At 31.9% G+C, this 21,607-nt stretch overlaps 1 protein-coding gene across 1 annotated transcript; it reads right to left on the reverse strand.

Annotated features, from left to right (window-relative positions):
* Window positions 1-14,150: 14,150 nt before the first annotated feature.
* On the reverse strand, window positions 14,151-16,389 carry LOC141684055 (uncharacterized). The gene has a single exon (XM_074488887.1). The coding sequence runs from the start codon at window positions 15,995-15,997 to the stop codon at window positions 14,336-14,338; it is 1,662 nt and encodes a 553-aa protein (XP_074344988.1). The 5' UTR covers window positions 15,998-16,389; the 3' UTR covers window positions 14,151-14,335.
* Window positions 16,390-21,607: the final 5,218 nt, after the last annotated feature.

A 21,607-nucleotide genomic window follows, 5' to 3' on the forward strand; every position in this document is an offset into this window, starting at 1 on the left:
CAACCAAAATCTCTTATAATTGAAACACCTCAAATACAAAATTCTCCCACAAACTCACTGAATGTGGACATGATACACACATCAATTCCTGATTCTCCATCTTTAACTCTCATGGAGAAGCCAAAATCTCAAGCAAGTGAGCATCATCTTTTGGATGATTTGTTGGCTCACTTGTCATTTCTTTCTAATTCTACTGAGAAATCTGTGCATAATCTCAAATCAATCACCACAGGTTATAAAGTAGTTTCAACTCCAAACTCTATCATTTATACTCTCTCTACGGATATTCTTTATCCGTCGACTAGTAATTGTCTCTCGACGGATAAGCTTCACAGCAGTTATCCGTTGACACTTACAACTACTATATTGACGGATGTCTCTCATCCGTTGAATGCCACTGCACCACTTGAAATTTCCACAATTGTTGCAAGTGCAGATGACTTAGTGGTAGTTTAATCACTACTAGGATTGAGGGAAGGGAGTGAAATGAGTGAGAGGCTGAGTTGCTCTCAGGAAAAAGGAGAGGAAATGAGTGACAAAATTCATACTATTTCTTCCAGCATGGCAAGAGTGAGTGAGAGGAGTCCCACCTTAAATGGTGAAGGTGGGGGTGTGAGGGTAGGAAGACAAGGAGAGCCCTTGATGCAACAAAGAGAGATCATGAGAGAAATGCAGGTACAAATGAAGAATAGGAAGAACCCATTATTAGTGAGTTAATGGATGTCAATGAAGCTGAAAAGAAGCATCTATTTCAGCAAGAATATCAAGTTGTCTTAGACTCCGTTTCTTTTGAAGCTGAGACATTTACTCGTCCTGTTCCAGCGTATCAAATTCTAGCTGAATAGGGCAATGAGGCTGCTGAGAGGGCATTAAACTTGGTGCATACAACAACCTCTATGCTAAGGGCCAAGGAGGCAATCAACTCTCTTCCACCTACAGCTGGTGATGACTTTGAGTTAGATTCCAGTGGTACAATTGGAGATGCTTCTAATGAGAAAGATGATGGCATGGACATAGAGGGAGATGCAGGTCCTAGCTCAAGCACAAACACTCCAGACTGGATGTTTAGCAAATACTGCAGTGACCATCATTTTAAATCAACTCTCTTCAAGACTATTCATCAAACTCGGACAGCTCTTCAAGCCACTACAGATGCCAATACCAAAAGTCTTCTCCAAGCCCATCTTGAATCTCTACAACTGCACAAGATTTAATCTCTCAAACAGAGTTAAGATTTGGATGAAATCAAGAATACCATTGGGCAAGTCAAGAAAGATATCAATAAAAGAATGGAGTATAAATTTCCAGAGTCAACTATGAAAGACATTCAACAAAAACTCAGGAAAGATTCTAACTTGAGTAGAAAAATTGACTCTATGAACACTAGGCTGACAACACTGGAAAATTCATTCACCAAGATTCATGTCAACCAAGTTCATCAAACCCTCCTTCTTCAAAAACTGGTGGCTGCTAAAACTCCAACCCCTGATATACTTGATGATAACAAAACGGGGGAGAAAGATGTTATTGTTCCGATAAGTGAGGGGGAGAAGGATGTGCAAATTCAAGTTAGCAAAGTGATTGTTCCATCAATTACTTTCTCTAAGCCACCATCTCTAGATAGCATTGACTTAATCAATATTGCAGCAGCTGAGCTCAGGCTGAATGAACAAATGAAGAAAATTGATGAGAAGATTGAAAGGGTTTTTGGTCCAATTACAAAGCAAGATAAACCTGTGAAACACTTCACATAATTGAGACAAATCCCTATCAGTGAAATGAGCTTGAGGAACATGGAGAGAGGTCAAACCTCTGCTAGAAGACAGTCAAAGGCCAATGTGATCTTGAAGCCCAAGAATCATTCATCAAAACATTCTGCCAAGAATCCTTTGGACCTAATCTATGCAACTCCTCAGCCAGATGAAATAAGCTGCTTGGAAACTCCATTGCAAACATGAAAAATCCCAAAGACTCAGTTTTAAAGAAAAGGGTAGCAAAAGTCTATAGGCATGGAAAAGAAATTTGTGTGATGGCTGGACATCCATAATTTGCAGAAGCCAAGGGAGAAGAAAAGCTAAGACTTAAAAATCAGAAAAAGCAGGCTGCCTTAGAAGCTAAGAAAAAGGCTGAAAAGGTTGCTACCAAATCAGAAGCTGAGAAGCCTGCTACCATCATTGAAATTGAGAAACTTGAGGAACCAAAACAGAATACTGGAAAAAGAATGAGAAAGGAAAAAGCCAAAAGGAAACTGGAATTTGAAGATGAAGAAGAGAAAGAAGATGAACCTGAGCCTACCCAGTCTACTACTTCAAATCAACCAACCTTGCCCACAATGGAGCAAGCTGAATGCAAGGTCAATCCGGAGATGAATTTTTATGGTGAACTAATAATCCCTAAGGATTAACCAATAGACTGGGAAAGCCTACCAATTCCTGATCTTAATCTCCCAATTCCAACATCCTCCAAGAGAAGAAAGAATATTCTAAGCAATCCAGTCAAATTTGTCCCATTTAAATCCAAAACATTACCCAAACCCAAACCTACGGTCAACAAAGGAGATCGACTATTCATATGTGACATTAAGGAGTTCTCTGACATCAATCTTTACTTGGATGAGTTAGATGAAGTTAGGGCTATTGGTGCTTATAAAAGACTTCCAGAAAGATTGGTGTTCAAGTACAAGGGCGGTAGGGAAATCACTTGGCCTCTTCATAGAATTTTCAATGAAGGCTTCTCTGTCTTAATGAAGATTTTCTCCTCAATCAAGATAAATTTGGTTTTAACATTGCTGCCAAGAAGCAGATACTCAACCAGATTGAAAGAATAAGACAAAGCTGGAGAGACCCAAATGCACTCCCAATAGTCTTAACTTCCTTACACTGGGGATAGAGTGCATTTGAGACCATAATGGTTAATGGAGTTCAAAGATGAAAAGAACATTACAAGATTTTTCAGACTAGAAGATCAGCTAAATATTTCAAGCAATGAAACTCTCATGAGTATGCAGGAGATGCTGGATCAATCTAATGAAGATGAATCTGAGTTCTATAGACAACTCCAACACCAGATTGAAGAGAATAATGTAAAGCTGGGAAAGATGACTAGACAATCAAGGAGAAAAGATTAATTTGCTCATACTAGAGGAGCACCTTGAAAAATGGCTTGTGAGAATTCTTTGAACTTTCTTTTATACAACTTTCAATAAAATTGTAGCACTTATCAGTTTTATCTACTGTTGAATAATCTTTTTGTAAAAATGTGTTTTGTTATCATCAAGTCCCTCTAAATTTATGCCTACAATTCTAGTTGACATAAATTGTGGGAGATTGTTAGGAATATGTTATAGACTTGATAATATTCTACAAAAACACTTTAGTAGATTTGATTAAGTGTAATTGTAGCTTTCAACGGATAATGTACTCTGTCATCCGTTGAAAAAGTAGCTTATATTTAAATAAGTTTAAGTAGAACATTCCTGCATATTGTAATGCCTTAGAAGAACTAGAAGTTGTAGGATATTCTAAGTCATGTTGACTATTAGATTGATATACAAGATAAGTTGGGTAATTGTAAATATTAGATGCTTTGTAATCTTGCATGAGTGAAATATAGTTAACTGCTATGAAGATACTCTCAACGGATATTCCACAAGGTTTCGACGGATGATCAACCAGACTCTCAACGGATGATCCAACAAAGTCTCAACGAATGATCCAACAGAGTTTCAACGGATGATCGAATTCAAAAAGCAGTTGATAGTGACTTGACAGTCACATGGCTTGATTGTATGCAAATGGAATGTGGCAGCCTATTAACATGTTTTAGAGAACAAAGAAGCATTTTCATTTACATGATATATTGAAGATATTCAAATATGCTGGATGGAGAAATGGAGCAGCATGAAATTAGACTAAGACATTCTTGTCTTATTAGTTTGTCTTTTTATCATGTAACTTGGTGATATATAAACCAAGAGTAGCAAGTTGAAAAGTAAGCAAGAATTGAGAAATAGAAAAAGCTGTATCTGTTAAAAATTTCTCTGTTCTAAGTATTTCACACTTGTAAGCATCTGTGTGCCTTTTTTGCATCACAGAGTTCTCATCAATATATATCTCTGGTGGATAAGTTCAATCCACCAGAAAGTTTTTAATCCTTGTGTTTAATTACTTTGTGTTTGAATATTTCTTTATTTTCATTCCGCACTTTTGCATATTCAACACTGATATATTTATATTTGTGAGAAGTTCTTAAAATGAAAAAGAAACCAGGAATTACATTCAACCCCCTTCTGTAATTCTAGTTGTTAGATTGTTTGAGATTAACAAAGTGTTAGTAGTATTTAAGTATCGATCTGCGAATATTGTGCCTCACTTGTTAGTAAGAGTTGCGGTTTCTATGTCAAGGTTTAGAAAGCGGTACCGTGTTGCTCCTGAGTTTATTCGATGTAATCTTATTTCGGAACCAAGTTAATATAAGCAAGTGCATATCTTCAAAAAAAAAACCTCAGCTTCTACTTAGACTTTATAAGACCATCAAAATCAACAGGGTGGGCGGCATTTAACATCATGTTTCATTATACCATTCACTCGTATTTGCCATGCTTGCTTGTAATCATCAAGCAACTGAACTTTGTAATGATACCTCAATCTATCTAAGTATTTATAGAATGGTTCATTGGTTGCAAATATAAATTCCTCCAAGGTTGAATAAATAAAATAAATAAATATTTGATTTATGGAAGATTATAAGTTAGAAAGTATTAAAATGATAGCAGATAAAAACTTTACTTTTAATAAAGATATAAATCAACATATTGAAAGTTGTAAAATAAGTATGCAAATAATAAATGAAAAATTAGATATTATAGCTAGGTTACGAACAATGTTGGAAGAGAGAGATGAAAAAATTAGAAGACTGGAAGAAGAAAATCTTTTAATAAAACGAGAAAAATTTATTAAAGAAACTAATTTAGAATTCAAATAAAAGACTTAAAAGAAGTATTAACTGAACAATATAAATTAATAAATGATTTAAGGCAAAAAAATTAAAAAATGAATTGGATAGATCCAAATGCAATAACTAGAAATAATAGAAAAATAAAAGAATTAATAAAAAATCAAGAAAAATTAGAAATAGAACTAGAAAAATTGCAAGAAAGAAAAAATAAAATTGAATGGACAAGAGAAAATAGGGATGAAATAATAAGATGTTATCAACAACTTGGAAATATGATAATAACATTTAGAAATAATAAACTAAGAATACAAGGACTTAAAAGAATAATTTTATCAAGTAATATAACTGGATAATAATACAGTTTGAAAAAATGTCATTAGAAAAATCAAGTGAAAAACAAGATGTATATTATCAAATGGATGAATACGAAGAAAGAACATCACAAACTTTAAGTTTTAAACTGGATATATATAATCAAATCCAAAGTGAAACAGAAGAACTAACAATAAAAAAGATATTTAAAACTTCATATTTTGAAAGAAATAAAGAAGTTAGATATATAGCTCAAAAACATGAAAATATAATAGATATAGATACGATAAATGGAAAAGCAAAAATAAATTTAATAACAGATGGTTTGATAAAAAGAGAACTATCCAAATTAAAACAAAAGGAAGCAAATAAACTAAAAAAATATTTATTTTAGAGCAATAGAATTTACAATAAAAGCATATTTTCAGAAAAATATTGATACTCCTATACAGATATATGTACTAGATGATAGAATAATAGGAAATATACAAGATTCATTAATAGCAGTAGTAAAAGGAAACTTGATATATCAGAAATTAAAATTTATAATACAACCTGATTTTAGCATATCATTAAGAGATGAAAATAAAGAAAGATCTTTAACATTATATTATAAATTAGATGGAATAAAAATGCAAAAGGGCAGCAAAGTAATTAGTATAGAAACTAAAATAGTTTATGCTATGACTGGAAACCATCATGTAAAGAAACAAACGGAATTAGGAATAATAGTACCAAAATTATACAATGATATATTAGAAAAAATTGAATATAAAGAAGAATCTCAAATAACAATCCCAGAAGAATTTACAATAGACTTTAGTAATAGACAAATAATTCCAACACAAAGAATTAAACCAATATTGAAAGGATCTAGATTAAGTTTTAGAAGAGAACAAAACCCTATAAAATTAGTTAGATCAATGAGTATGACCAGTAGAAAATTAGATTTAATAAAATTACCGTGTTATGAATCAGATAAGTTAAGAATAAAAACAATAATATTAAATGGAATATTTGCCAAAGAAGTCATAACAGAAATAAATACTGGAGCAACAAAAAGTCAAATATATATAACTGAAGTTGACTCAAACAAATGTGAGGAAATAGAACCTCAAATAATAACTGAACCAAATAGTTCGAGAGAAACAATAATAACAAAAGGTATAAAATTAAGATTAAAAATTTTAGACTTAGAATATAATATAAGTCTAGGAGTGATAGAAAATGACGTTAGTTATCAACTATTATTAGGAATGGATTTCTTAAATGAAATAAAATATAATATAACGAATGAAGGAATAGAAATAAATGATCAGAATAAATTAAGATTTATAGACAGAATATGAACCCTGAAAAGGAGATAAACGACAAGAAAGATGAAATAGAAACTATTAATAAGATAATAAAAGAAACATTAATTATGTCTCAAGAAAAAGAACTACAATACTTAAAAGAAAAAGAAAAACTAGAGGAAGAAGTAAAAGAATTAGAGAAAAGAAAAGGTAAGAAAAGAAAAACATGGATAATTGAAGGAGAATGGAGAAAACGAGTTTATAAATATGAATAATACTGAAAACCAAATAAAAGATATTTGGAACGAAATATTTATAAAAGAAAGTTTAAACGCTATATTGAAAAAGATGGAAGAAAATCAAGAAATTAATAGAAAAATAATTAAGGAAGAAATAACAGCGTTATGGAATATGTCAGAAATCCCAATCTTTAAACAAATATTAGATAAGTTAACCATTATACAAAATAGTTTAGAACAAAATAAAGAAAAGAAAATAATTAAAGACGAAACAGAAGAACCAGAAATAGTACCTATAACGGTAATAGGAAGAACTAAAGAACCTATATTAATGGATATAAGCAAATCGAAACCTAAAATGACTATAGGGGTTAAAAGAGCAATAAATGGTTTAGCAGAACTTCATAAATCAGGAAAATTCTAGAAAAATGTTTATAACAGAACATAGTGCTATAACATTTCTTAAAAAACATGGAAAAGAGTTAATGGAAAAAGAAAGACAAAAATATGAACCTATAAAACAAGAAATGAGAAGAGATGAATTAGAAGAATTAAGAAAAGAAAATGCTAAATTAAAAACTAAAACTAATATAGAATGGTTAAATAAATATAAATTTTATAAAAGAAAATATAAAACCCAAAAGAAAGAATTAAAAGAGACAAAGTTAGAAGTAATAAATGTATTAAAAGAAATAGATAATTTAAAAAATAGGATAAATCAATTAAAAATAGAATTAAAAGGAAAGAAAATTATTAAGTCTGACGATAGTAATCCAGAAACGAATAAAGAACAAAAAAAGAGCAGTAATACAAGTGAATCAGATAGTAATCTAGGAGAAGAAGGATTAAATTACTTAGAAGAATCAGATAATGAGGAAAAGGAAATAATAATAAAAGAAAATAAAGAAATATTAGAAGCCCTTGGAAAAGATGTAAATGCAGTTATAACATATGAAGAAAAAAGCGATGAAAGTGATATAGAAGAAAGAGAAACTTCACATAAACAAACAAATTATGAAACCGAATCAGAAAATATAATGGATGAAGATGCATACCCAGAAGAAGAAATAGAAGATCATATAATAAGTAAAAATAATATTAAAATGCCAGAAAATATACCTATAGGACAACAAAATGAAGTACAAGATTTCATAGGATCAATAAACCAAGGAATAAATATAAATAGATATTTTCTAGATTTAGATAATGTCTACGACGATCAAGAAATAAGTAGAAGAATAAAAGATTGGAATTTAGGGATGTATATAGCCTTAATGAATTCAAAAAATATAGAAGATTTGGATTATGTTTTTGAATTAATATAAAAAACAATTGTAGGAAAAGCAGCATTTTGTTTAGAAAATATTATTTATGAATTAAAAGGACAACTAAGAACATATGCTAGAAGTTGGAAAGATACGTTAAACGCATTTGATATATTATTAAAAAGAGAATTTCTAGGAGAAAGATGGTTTGTAGCTCAAGAAAATATAACAGTAGAAAGAAAATTAGAGATAACAATGTATCTAAATAATATGAAATGTTGTAGGATTAGTAAATTACCAGAATATACTATAAGTTTTACTAAATTCTTTTATGAAGCTAAGTTTTTCCCTAATAAAGCTTAGTATATCAACAACTGTATTATGATCATTTACCTTCACCTTATAATACCGAAAAAACTAAAGAATATAATAATCTAGAACCTAAGGAAAATACATTAGGAGAAAGAATTAGATTATTAAGAGCATATTTAACTCGAAAATGTGAGGAATATAGAATTCAACAGAGAATTAAAAAGGATAAAAAAACAAGAATTAAGAGAAATATGTAATTTCACAGAGAAAAAAATTAATATTTGGATGTGATAATCAAAATTATAAAACTAGAAAGAAATATAGGAAATATAGAAAAACAGATTATAATAATCAAAATGAATATTATAAAAAACAAAATAAAACCTATAAACCTTATAAACCATTTAATTGAAGATTTAAAAGAAGAAAATTTAAAAAATATAGAAATACTCCTGAAAATAGAAAGAGATTTAGATATAAGAGAAAGTTTAGAAAAATAAATAAAACAAAAATAGAAGATTGTAAATGTTGGAACTGTAATGAAAAAGGACATTATGCAAATAAGTGTCCTAAATTACAACAAAAAGGAGTAAAATACATAGATACTACCGAATTAATAATGAAATTAGAATACATAAGAGAAGATAATAATAACTGGTATGATGAAGAAGTATTCTATATAAGTGAAACAGAACCAGAAGAAATAAATTATATAAATGAAAATGATAGTAATGATGAAAGTTTAACTACTGAATAGAATAAAATGGTAGCTATATATATTGAAGCACAGGTAGAATATAAACCTACTAAATATATAAAACAAAAGATATTTATAGATAGCGGAGCAGATATTTGTTTAGCTAAAGAAGAAGTATTTACTCAACACAAATGGAAACGTACTAAAAATAGAATAATAGTAACAGGATTCAATAACCATAAAAAAGAGATAGATATAATAGCAGAAAATGTAAGATTTAAATTAGGAAAAACAAGGTTAGGTTACCTATAATATACCAAGAAAATAATATGAAACAACAAATGTTACTAGGAAATAACTTTTTAGAATATTTTAAAACTCAAATAATAAAACAAGATAGGATAAGTTTGTTAACACTTTGCGAAAAATGGATAGTATTAAAAAGAATAGTACCTGTAAAATCAATAGAAATAAGTAATATTACAGCAGAAAGAAAAACTAATTTAGAACTATTAAAACAAAAATATTTAAAAGCCTTAGAAATAAATTTTGGAGAACATCCAATGAAGCTATGGGAAAAAGAAAAAATATACGCTGAAATAAAACTGATAAATCCTAATGATATAATTAGAAACAGACCAATAAGATATAGTCAAACATATCAAAAGGAGTTAGAAGTTCAAATAAAAGAACTATTAAACTTAGGACTAATACAAGAAAGTAAAAGTCTGCATAGTAGCCCGGCGTTTTTAGTAAGAAATCATAATGAAGTAAAAAGAGGAAAATCTAGAATGGTAATAGATTATCGAGAACTAAATAAAAAGACTATATTTGATGGATATTTTTTACCATATAAAAGAAATTTAATAAACCAGACAAGTAATAAAAAATGGTTTAGTAAATTTGATTGTAAAAGCGGATACTGGCAAATAAAATTAACTAAGGAATCTAGGTGTTTAACAGCATTTAGCGTTCCACAAGGACATTATGAATGGGTAGTACTACCATTTGGATTAAGAACAGCCCCACAAATATTCCAAAGAAGAATGGATAAAATATTTAGAGAAATGAATGATTTTATTCTAGTATATATATAGATGATATATTAATATTTAGTGACAATTTAACAGATCATTCAAAACATATAGATATATTTATTCAGACTATTAGAAAACATGGAATCCTATTATCAGAAAAGAAATCGGAAATATTTAAACACAAAATAGAATATTTAGGATATATTATAGATTCTGAAGGAATTCAGTTACAAGAACATATATCAACAAAAATAAAGAATTTTAAAGAAACTTTAGAAAATAAAAAAGAAGTACAACAATTCTTAGGAATAGTAAATTACGCTTCAGATTATATAAAAGACTTACCAAAATTAAGAAAACCTCTACAAGACTTAATAAAGAAAAATAAAACTTTTTAGTGGAAAGAAGATCATACAAATGCCATAAGAGTACTAAAAACAAAAGGTAGAAAATTTACCTAAACTACGATTACCCAAAGATACTGATTAATTAGAATTATTTACAGATGCTAGTGATATAGGATGGGGAGCAGTATTAGTAGCTTTTGAAAAAGATGATATTGATAAAGAAAACCCTTTAATATGTGGATATGCAGCTGGAACTTGGAAACCCAATGAAAAGAATTATCATATTAATGAAAAGGAATTCTTAGCAGTAAAATTAGGAATTAAAAGATTCCATTATCATTTACTACCTGTAAAATTTGTTGTCAGAACAGATAACACTCAAGTAAGATAATTTATATTCAATAAAATTGACCATTTACCAGAATTAAATAAGAGAAGAAATTGGCAAGCATTCTTTACTTGTTATGATTTTATTATTAAAAATATATCAGGTACTAAAAATATTATTGCAGATTTTCTTAGAGAGAAAATGGACAGGGATAATAAGAATATTCAACCGATGGAAATGATACTAGAAGAAATCAAGAGGAAGAATGAACAAATTGCAACCTTGACCCAAGAAGTCAATAACCTTGTAAAAAATCTTGAAAGAGCTATAAAACTTACCAAAAATATTACACCCCAAACTTTTGTATCAAGACTAGCTACAACTCCTACAATATCAACCCTTACCCAAACAGAAATATCCAAACCAGAACAACCAAAACCTCAAGTTTCTATATCAGACATAATTAAATATCCAAAAGAGTATATAGAAGCCTTTGAAAATATAACAAAATTTTATGAATACAAGTCCAATAATACCATCCTCAGAACTGGAAAGTTTAGTAAATATCCAAGGTATATATGCAAAGAAGACGCTGATCCTAAAGTGGTAGAAAGTTTATTAATGTTGGGATTTATTGATAAAATCATGGTTGATGAAACATTAAGAAGTATATCAAAACTTCCACCAATAATAGTTGAAAGCGTTAGTGCAATGATACAATCATATGGACCAGGAGGAATATATGGAGTACATGTATTTGATGTTTGTACCGACTTTGTAGGAAAACCAATAATAATATGTCAGATATTCAAGTATGGAAGGAATACTACTATAGAAGGCGATAATACTAGTCTCAAGTCCCCTATGTCATGCACAATAGAAGGATTTCAAGAATGGATGTCAAATAAAAGAGCAATTGGATTATCAGTTCTAAAATCCAAACTTGAAGATCTTATAAAAGGAAGGAAGACATGTGTATTAGGAACAAGTACGAAGGGAGACGTAGAAGAAATACTAACATTATATTATAATAATGATGTTTTGAAAACAGATACAAGCGATTTAGCAGGTATGCATAACAGGATAACAGGTGGAAGTTACAATCATGCACCAAAAACCAAGGAGTTTTTCAAGGATATTATTACAGGACAAAGAAAGAAGACTGTAGTAATTTTAAAACCCTTAGTAAAGGAAGGAGCATGTTCTAATCCTTTCGAGTAAGATTGTAATAACTCATGTTATTTCAACATGTAATATTATAGTAATCTTATGGCCCAAACGAAGTTTGGTGACCATAATATATTAGAAAATGATTTTACGGCCCAATGAAAATTGGTGACTGTAATATATGATTCTACGGCCTAATGATAATTGGTGACTGTAATATATGATTATACGGCCCAATGAAAATTGGTGACTGTAATATATGATTCTACGGCCCAATGAAAATTGGTGACTGTAATATATGATTCTACGGCCCAATGAAAATTGGTGACTGTAATAGAAACAACCAAAAAATTATGGAATTCTAGACAAAGACAAAAGACAGCTGGCATCAAAAGGAGTGGACGAAATAAAAAGAGAAAGCAGGAAGAATAAAAGCACAGAAGAAAGGTGGCAAAAGTTGAAAAAGACGACAGAAGAAAAAAGAAGACAAAAGAAAAAAGAAGACGGAAGAAAAAGTGGCAAACGTTGAAAAAGAAGACGGAAGAAAAGAAAAAGAAGACATAAGAAAAAAGAAGACAGAAGAAAAGAAAAAGAAGACAAAAGAAAAAATGGCAAACGTTGAAAAAGAAGACATAAGAAAAGAAAAAGGAAAGAAAAGGAATATTATGTCGGGAAAGCATATCATGTAAGAGAAATCTCTCCCTCTATAAAGGAGGAGAATTGTAACAAAAAAAAAGAAGAAGAAATCATCAGTATTTTTATCTGTTTAAAAAATCCATCACTTGCTTAGTTATTTTATCTCTGAAGTTTTGTTATACAAATTTCTTTTCTTTATACATTAATGGCAAGCTAAAAACCTCACCTCTGCAATCTATAACAAGATAACATACAGTTTATATATATATATTTAAGCTGAATTTCATATAGATCAAGTACCTAATAAACATCTACTATTATAATAATTATAAAGATGAAGCAAGGAACGGTAGATAGTCCGTTGAGACGCCTGAAGTTGCAGAGCCCAAGATGACGGGAAAGTCGAAATAGGGCATAGCATTCACCAGGGACTCCGGTGAGCTGTTCTTGATTTATCAACTTTATAATTGTTTAAATGGTTTTGCTTATTTGGTATGCGATTAATATGATAGGATACTTAAATATATAGAAATAACTGTTATGTGTAAATTGTTATGGATTGTAGAGAAATTATAAAATCATGTTTTATGATTTATATATCTGTGTGGCTTCTCTCTTTAGGGTTATCAGATATAGAAAACGATCCCCAACCAATCTGGACAAGGGGAATCTAACTATAAAGGTCTTGAATACAGTTATTCTAAACATGTTGGATGTTACATCAAACTGTTACTTCACTCACTAAGACAGCCAAAAGAAAAGATGAAGAGTAGTGTTGGAGATGCTTTAACTATGTTACACATAATTGTTACTTCACTAATGATGACAGCCAAAAGAAAAGATGAAGAGCAGTGTTGGAGATGCTTTAACTATAATATCACCAGGCCAGGGCACCTCCCACAAAAAAAAACTACTGCCGACATACTACAAAAAATATTATCAAGTACAAAGTAGTAGTTTTAATTATTTTCCACTACGATAATCACTTCCCACCTCTTCAATCCTTACACAGGGACTTCCAAAACCAAAAAAGCTGTGGAGGCCATATGGAATGCAAAAATAACAACGCGCAACATTTCCATCTTTTGCGCAGCTAAGAATTCCAAACACATTATCCAATATCTCCACATGTTCTAGTTCTAAACACTTGAATCAAAAAACTGATAACATTGTATTTATAATGTTGCCTATAACTTTTTTGGTCATGGTCGATGACATAGTGATTGAATCATAATTTTGATTCCTTTTAAAAACTAGAAATTCAAGTCATATAGAAACTAGACTTTCAACTAATTTCTAATACGGGCTAATACTCTTAATTAGCAAATAATGTAGAATTATGTCATGCATGATGCATTACACAATAAAAGTAGCATTTCTGCAACACAAGCAAGGTTATGGCAGGTGCCTTTCCCTAATAGTCACACATACGTCAGCGCAGGGAATTGAACCCCAACCAGGCACGAAGCACCCAAAGAAGAGGGATATCTACTATGCTACAATGCTCGAGCCTCAAGATATGAGTTTCCTTTTAGGACACTATCCTAAAGATAAGGGGCTATACTGAAGAACCATCATATTGCAAATAATGAATGAATAAATACAAGAAAATACTTCATAGTTAAAATACAAAAAGATCTAAGCAGATCAAATGCTACTATTGCATAAGTGAAACAACATGTGAATTTAGCAACAAAATATTTAAATAGACATACAAAACCACAAGAAGACGTCTCTGATGTTCTCAGCAAGTATTGATTCCATCCTTGCAATCATTTGTCAAGTTATAAAATGTCTCCACCCGTGTCTTTGCCCTATATAGTACCTCAGTGTCTACTTCGACTCTCATATAACCATCAAAATCAACAGGGCGGCCGGCATTTAACATCATTGTTTCATTATACCATTCACTTGTATTTCCCCACGCTTGCTTGTAATCGTCAAGCAAATGAACTTTGTAATGAGACCTCAATTTATCAAAGTAATTATAGAATGGTTCATTGGTTGCAATATATAAATTCCTCCAAGGTTGAATAACACCTTGCAACTTTGTGACAAGGGCATCTGGCATTGTATCAGCATCCAAATGCGGCCACTTATCCTTATTTTGTGCTTTCTCTCCCCGAACTACATGAACCGCATCAAAGTCCCAGTCCATTTGCCCACTAATCTCAGACACTATATTCATCAGTCTCTTTGATTTCCACAGCGCATGCCATGGCCTTTGAATATATTTTGCAGCCGGACCTTCACAAACTCTGTACCAATAATTTTCGGGTTCAGGAGCATCAAACTGCCTCCAAATAATCGTGCTCCTATCATTCTTCAGTTGCATTGGTGTGACTTTATGACTCACAACCTTTCTAACAGGAATTTTCTTCTTATGAGACTTATTCCATCTTCTCCAGTCTCTAAGAAAGTCACTCTCCCCTGCAATTGACGCCACCTCTTTCAAGTGTTCAAAATCATAATAGAACCTGAAATCCTTTCCTTCCTCATCCTTGTGACTCGTTGAATGGGTTGCCGACAAGCAGATACTCAAATCCATCACAAAAGTTCTATTCAAGTACTGAGCCTCCCCAAGAGCACATAAAAAGCTCCACACATAATGATTCATTTCTTTACAATAATCTCCTCCACGTGAATAATACAAGTACTTTCCCTTTCGAAAATTTGTATCTGATCCCAACACCGGGATTGTATCATTAATCTCATCATCACGGAATTGTGAAGTAACCTTACCTCTGTCACCTCTACCAGCAACATTTTCTCTCCTCCTAGGCCTCCTAGCGTTTATCCCAGAATGCCAACCTTTGGCACCAACAACTTTATACGTACAATTCTCACCATACCCAATTCTAAACCTCCGAAAATCCCTATACTTCCTCCACGACTTCTCTTTCTTATTCCTAAACCTCCAAGCAACATCACATTCACCCGCCTTACTCCCATCAACCGGCATCTGATACTCTAAAAACACAATCGACTTAAACAACCTCATATTAAACTTCTCAATCGCAATCAAAACACCAGGATCAGAACAATTCACTACATTGACATCCTCACAAGCCAACGACAAATTCTGAAGACCCTCAGCTGATTTCTCAATAATTGCATCAGAAAGCGGGATGGACATGTCCATCGCAGCAGGCGATGCAGAAGGGCTAACAACAAAATCTTCCCCGGTTTTAAGAACCGAAGTATCAGTCTGGAATGTAGCATTTTCAAATTGAGTAAAGACCCTAGTTAAGGCTCTAGAAGACTCCCATGGATCAGGTGGTTGGTATACAATGGCAATTACAGTACAAATTAAAACCGAAAATACGAAAACAGAGAAACAAACATTGCTGATCACTTTTATCAGGTTTTGCCCAATTGGGTCTGTTGTAGGATTTACTTCCTTCATTGATCTAATACCCAAATCAAAACCAACTCACAACACACACACTCAAACACACAGTGTGCATAAACAACTATATATACCAATGAAATTAAGTGAATAAAACAAACGGCAATTGTTTACTTACCTCTGATATGATATGAAGTATGATTCTTGGAATTTAAAGTGAGGAAAGATTGAATCTTGGAAGTGTGTTTGAGCTAATTGGTGGAGTGAGGGGTTTGAATATTAGTACGTTTTAATCTGGGAAATTGAGTTTGATAATTATAGATTGAAGAGTTAGAAAAAGGTGGGATCTTGAAAATGAAGTTCAAGAAATATCAAGAGAGAGACTAAAGTCCCGAGGCTTTGAGTTGAATCCAAGCAACGAGCCTGATGAGATGTCGATATCAAGATCAAAATATCGGCTTCCTTGTCGGTTATCGTTTCTGCATTTAACGTGAAAATAAAGTATAATTTTATAAATTTTTAAATTTTTTTCTAAAATAAAAAATTTAATATTAATTTTTAAGTTTATACTTTTCTTTGCATATATACGTTCTTATGGATATCATTGATTTATATAACTTTTACAATAAAAAAAAAAGTTTTGTAAAAATACGGTTGTCGGTTAATTTGCGGCTAAAGGTAAGTAAAACACCGGTATTCATTTTCATTTTCATCGTTTCCAATAATTACACCTCTCGGGTAATGTGCGTATAAGGTAAGGTATAACACCCTTTTTAATAATAAAATGAGATATTACTTAAAATTATAAATCTGCAGACAGAGCACTAATACATTTCTAAACAATAATTAAACAGTCTAAAATCTCCAAAATACTATTAAATCTCTAAACCGTCTAAACCAATAATATAAATGTTAAAATCTCTAATAAATAGTTAAGTATGGATACCCATAAAGTCCGAAATCCTAATCAATAAACGGGGTAATTCTCCATCACACGGTCCCAGATCCCCCTAAGCACTTGCCAGAAAAAGAATACGGCATAAACCAAACGCCTAGTACGGATTTTGTAACACCCCCAAATCCAGGGTCGGGGATCCGGGTTGTCACGAGTTCCATTTTCCTTAATAACACCCAATCTTAATAATTAATCAACTACTCTGTACTGTGACCCCACAATAAACACCTACACCACAAGTTATAGTTTCAGAGATGAACATCCAAAAATAATCACAAGTCATTTTATTCCACAATTATCTGCCAATACACCTTAAAAGGTTTTCTGAATAAATTTACATTTTCTTTGCCATTATTACAATTCATAAATATACATAAATCTGGTAAATCAAAAGTTGAAGCCTAGCCTATTGGTAGTTCCTACCTCAGCTACAGCGACATCAATGCCTATAGGAAGCTGCGGAACGTTTCCTATCCGCTCGCGAATTGGGAGCTTGGTCCTGTTCGTCTTGTCTATCTGATGTTGTGTGATGAAAGAAGAAAGCAAGGGTGAGCAACAAGCCCACCAAAATAATATTTATAATGATTAATAATATATGAGCCTTTTCATAGTACTCATGAAAGTCTTGGTCAAAAGAAATGAACCAAGTTTGATATTTTAATGCGATGAAGTCGCAAAATATTCAGTATATATACATATATACTTTTCAAAATCTTGGAAGTCCTCTTCCATGTATAATATACACAAAGTTCCAGTTTATAACTGTATAAAAAAATATCGTTGCAAGGTGATCTCATATATCTAAGCTTGTCTCAATGTTTTTCTGAAAGTCTTTGTCATTCATAAGACAACCATTAACTAGATATAAGTTTAAAAGGTGAAGTTACAAGATACTCCAATATACTTATATTTTTTCCAAATACTACTTGAACTACCACCGTTCAAGTTATAATTAGTTTCAAAAGTTCATCACATACATGAGACTACAAGACCAGATTTGAATAGATTAAATCTTTTAAAATATCATCAAAATACAATGAAGTTACGAGATACTTCATTTGATGCAAACATCATTTTGAAAACTTGACCCTGCTAACACTCAACAATCGCCCAACCGTAGCCTTTCTATCGAAGTGCTCTGGGTAGTGTTGCAGAAATATCCAATTGGATGATGAACTCATTACGGGAGTTTGCCGCGCCAAGAAGACCACTTACGATGATCAGTCGTAGTAGTGCAACCCCACCATTTTCTACCTGTAGAGGAGAACCTGTCGGATTTACTTGTCAACCGAACACTGAACTCCTAAGGAATGGACCGCCTTAGCGGAACTTCCAGGCCATTTGGGCCAATATAATAAGGCTGGGTCGGCGCTACTCGACCACTTACGCCACTCCTAGTTCAGATGAAATCCATGACTCTGAAACGTAAAGCTCGTCCCCACTTTCCCCAAGTAGAAACTTGTTGATACGGCTCCACCAAGAAGTCGTATCTAGTTGGAAAGGAAAACTCACCTATATTTCCCAGGCGATGCCTGTTAATGGATTAACTTGTTCCAAAAATTTTACTTCCCGAGTGTTGGGTAAGTAATCAAAAACTCTTTTATCAAGACAACAACCTTGTTGCGAATATAAAATACACCACAGAGCCGGATCCCTCCGGTTTTGAGCGAGTATTTAAATCCCCTTTTTAAAAGGAAGATCTTAAATATAAAAATGAGTTTTGGGATCCGCTCTAACTTTTGAAAATCATTTTAAAGAGTTGAAAACACTTTAAAGAGTGTTTGGAATAATGCTGATTTAATAAAGTAAATCAGTCTCAATATAAAGAAATATCTGAATATTATTATTTAAATAATATTCCCATAAAGAATAATTGAGGTAGAAGTTGGAAAACTTATACTTGAAATGAATAGTAATAATCAAAGATATACTTATACGAAAGTAATATCTTTATTTGAATATCAAAAGTAAGTTTGATTATTGAACATTATTCTTTAATAAATAAAGAATATTAATAAATAATAAGCGGAGTCATAATATCTCGAATGAATATTATAAATAATATTCATTAAATAAAATAAAGGAGTCATACATCCTCAAATGAATATCCAAGTAATATTCAATAAATAATATAAAGGAGTCATAAGTCCTCGAATGAATATTCAAGATAATATTCATTAATAAAATAAAGGAGTCATAAGTTCTCGAATGAATATTCAAGATAATATTCATTAATAAAATAAAGTTATCGAATAAACCTTATTCGATTAATAGCTTTGAAAACTATAACCATATATATATATAAAATATATATATATATATATATATAAAATCTACTCGGGATCCTCGACTCCCGGTATCAGAAAATGTTTTCACCTTTGGGTCCCTATACTAAGGGTATATGCAAATTACCGCTATTTTCTAGCATAGATATTATCAACTGAACCAATAGATATATATGGCAAGAATACGAAACAGGCATGCATATGTACCATATCACATGCTACAATATATCGCAAGAATTTGCTAATATAACCATCATGCATCTATTACAAGATAATGCATATACAAGTGTATACATCACAACAACAGTATAACGGGTAAAAAACTTGCCTGAGCGACTGAGGGTTACGAATGGCTCGGGACGAGTCTGGTAACCTATAAACAACAAGTAAGTTGGAATTAAACCAAAGTCACTTGTAAATCTATACTCTAACCAACTCAGACTCTAACGCTCGTTTTGCGCTTACTGATTCTCTTAAGTTACTCGAGTACCCTCGGCTCCACCATTTTTAATAATTTAACCATTACGAGTTTTAAGGCGATTCCTTCGCGAGTATCTTACCAACTGCCTAACATACTTAACATAATTGTTTCATACATTAATTAACCCTTTAAGGTCTTTAACCTATGTTTCAAAGTAAGGCGAGGGGAAATGTTTTGTTCGCGAAACGCCGTTACTTAAAACGGTCATTTCTCCTAAACCGTACATCGGAATCAAACGAACTACATATCAAAACGAAGCTCGTAACATGAACTATCTAAACATGGCAATGGTCAAAATCTAGCAGGGAGTTCTTGGGTCCTAATGTTATGAACAAAAGCAGTCTAAAGTAAATCGGACATTACGACGACTATGTTTACGCGATTTCCCAAATTTAAACCATTCCAAATCCACCACAATTCAACCCCAATTCACAACCCAATCAAAACTCCATCCAAACTACATTACAACAGCCCCAAATCAACTCATTATAATCAATTTACTTAATCTTAAAACTTGAATTTAAACTACACTACATTCTTTAACCAAATCATAAGATTTCAACAATCCATTCACCACCATTCCAACCCAACTCTAAACCAACAATCACTAAGCTACTCTAATACCATATCAACCAAAATCATCCTAATATACAAAGTAAAGCTAGGGTTTGGAGATGATATACCTTCCTTGAAGTGGTGTGAGTAGCTAGGAAGCCTTAGGAAGCCTTGAGGAGTCTTAGGAAAGCTTGGATCTTAAAGGAAAAGCAAGAAAATCAAGTTAAAAACCTTGAAATCACTATTCATTGTCTTCTTCATTGATTTATTGGAGAAGATAGAGAATGAATGGGATGCTTAAACTCATAATATAGCCATATCTATGCATAAGGAACACTAGGGAATTATCTTACCAATTTATGAAGCTTGGATCTTGGATTTTGAAAATTTTCCCTTTGAAAACTAGGAAAAGCCGAGAGCAATGTTCTTGGTGATGAAAATAACATTTTGTTTTGATGAAAAATGATTTTCTTGGCTTGGTGGATGTAGTTTTGGTTTTTTTGTTTTAGTTAATTACCTTTTTAGCCTTAAACTTTGTGTGGTTCTAATTCAACCACATTTCCTTCCTTCCTTTGTCATGCTTATGTCATCATGTGGTGTCATCCTTCCCTCTTTGTCCTCTTCTCATTGGTTGGATGACATCATCCCCTCTAATCTCTTTGATTAACTTCCTAATTGTTTGCCTAATGACCGCTGATCTGTTATACGGTTCGCTTAACTTTCGTTTTCGTTTATCGTTTGAGGGATCATACCCGGGATCTTATTACTTAGGTTCCCTTAACCTTTCTCAATACATTATATTCCTTTTTATGATCCTCTCTTATAATCCTTTAATTTAAATCCTTTTTATCCTGTTACCTTATACTCAATTCTTTCCGTATCTAGTGGATTTTCTGGGAAAAATCAAAGTATTCGGAATTGGATTCTGACGATATTTACATACACTTATATACCATATAGAGTACTAATAAAATCTCAGAATATCCATAACAGAATCCCTACATAGTGGGGCATGAAAAGTTTTCTCATTCAGCAAAAACACTATTCATAAGGGTTTCAAAAATTTCCAAAAATTGGGGTTATTACAGTCTCCCCTCCTTAAAAGGATTCCGTCCCGGAATCAGATAGAAAATGAATAGGGATACTCTCTTAGCATTGCACTTTCTAACTCTCGAGTAAATTTTCCCACATTGTGGTCCTACCACCAACTCTGCCTAGTTTAATAACCCTTCTCCTAAGCACTTGTTCCTTTTCACTCTCTAACCCTTCCTGGTTACTCCATATAGGTTACGTCGGGTTGCGTGTCTATGTGCTCATATGCCCCTATTTGTCTGGCATCCGAATTATACTTCCTTAACATTGATACGTGGAACACGTTATGACTTTCTACA

The sequence above is a fragment of the Apium graveolens genome, chromosome 9 (assembly GCF_009905375.1).
Source record: "Apium graveolens cultivar Ventura chromosome 9, ASM990537v1, whole genome shotgun sequence".
NCBI classification, from domain to species: Eukaryota; Viridiplantae; Streptophyta; class Magnoliopsida; order Apiales; family Apiaceae; genus Apium; species Apium graveolens.

What these genes read in the sequence shown, in the direction of transcription:
- LOC141684055 (XM_074488887.1), bottom strand. Translation starts at nt 15,997, where the DNA reads ATGAAGGAAGTAAATCCTACAACAGACCCAATTGGGCAAAACCTGATA.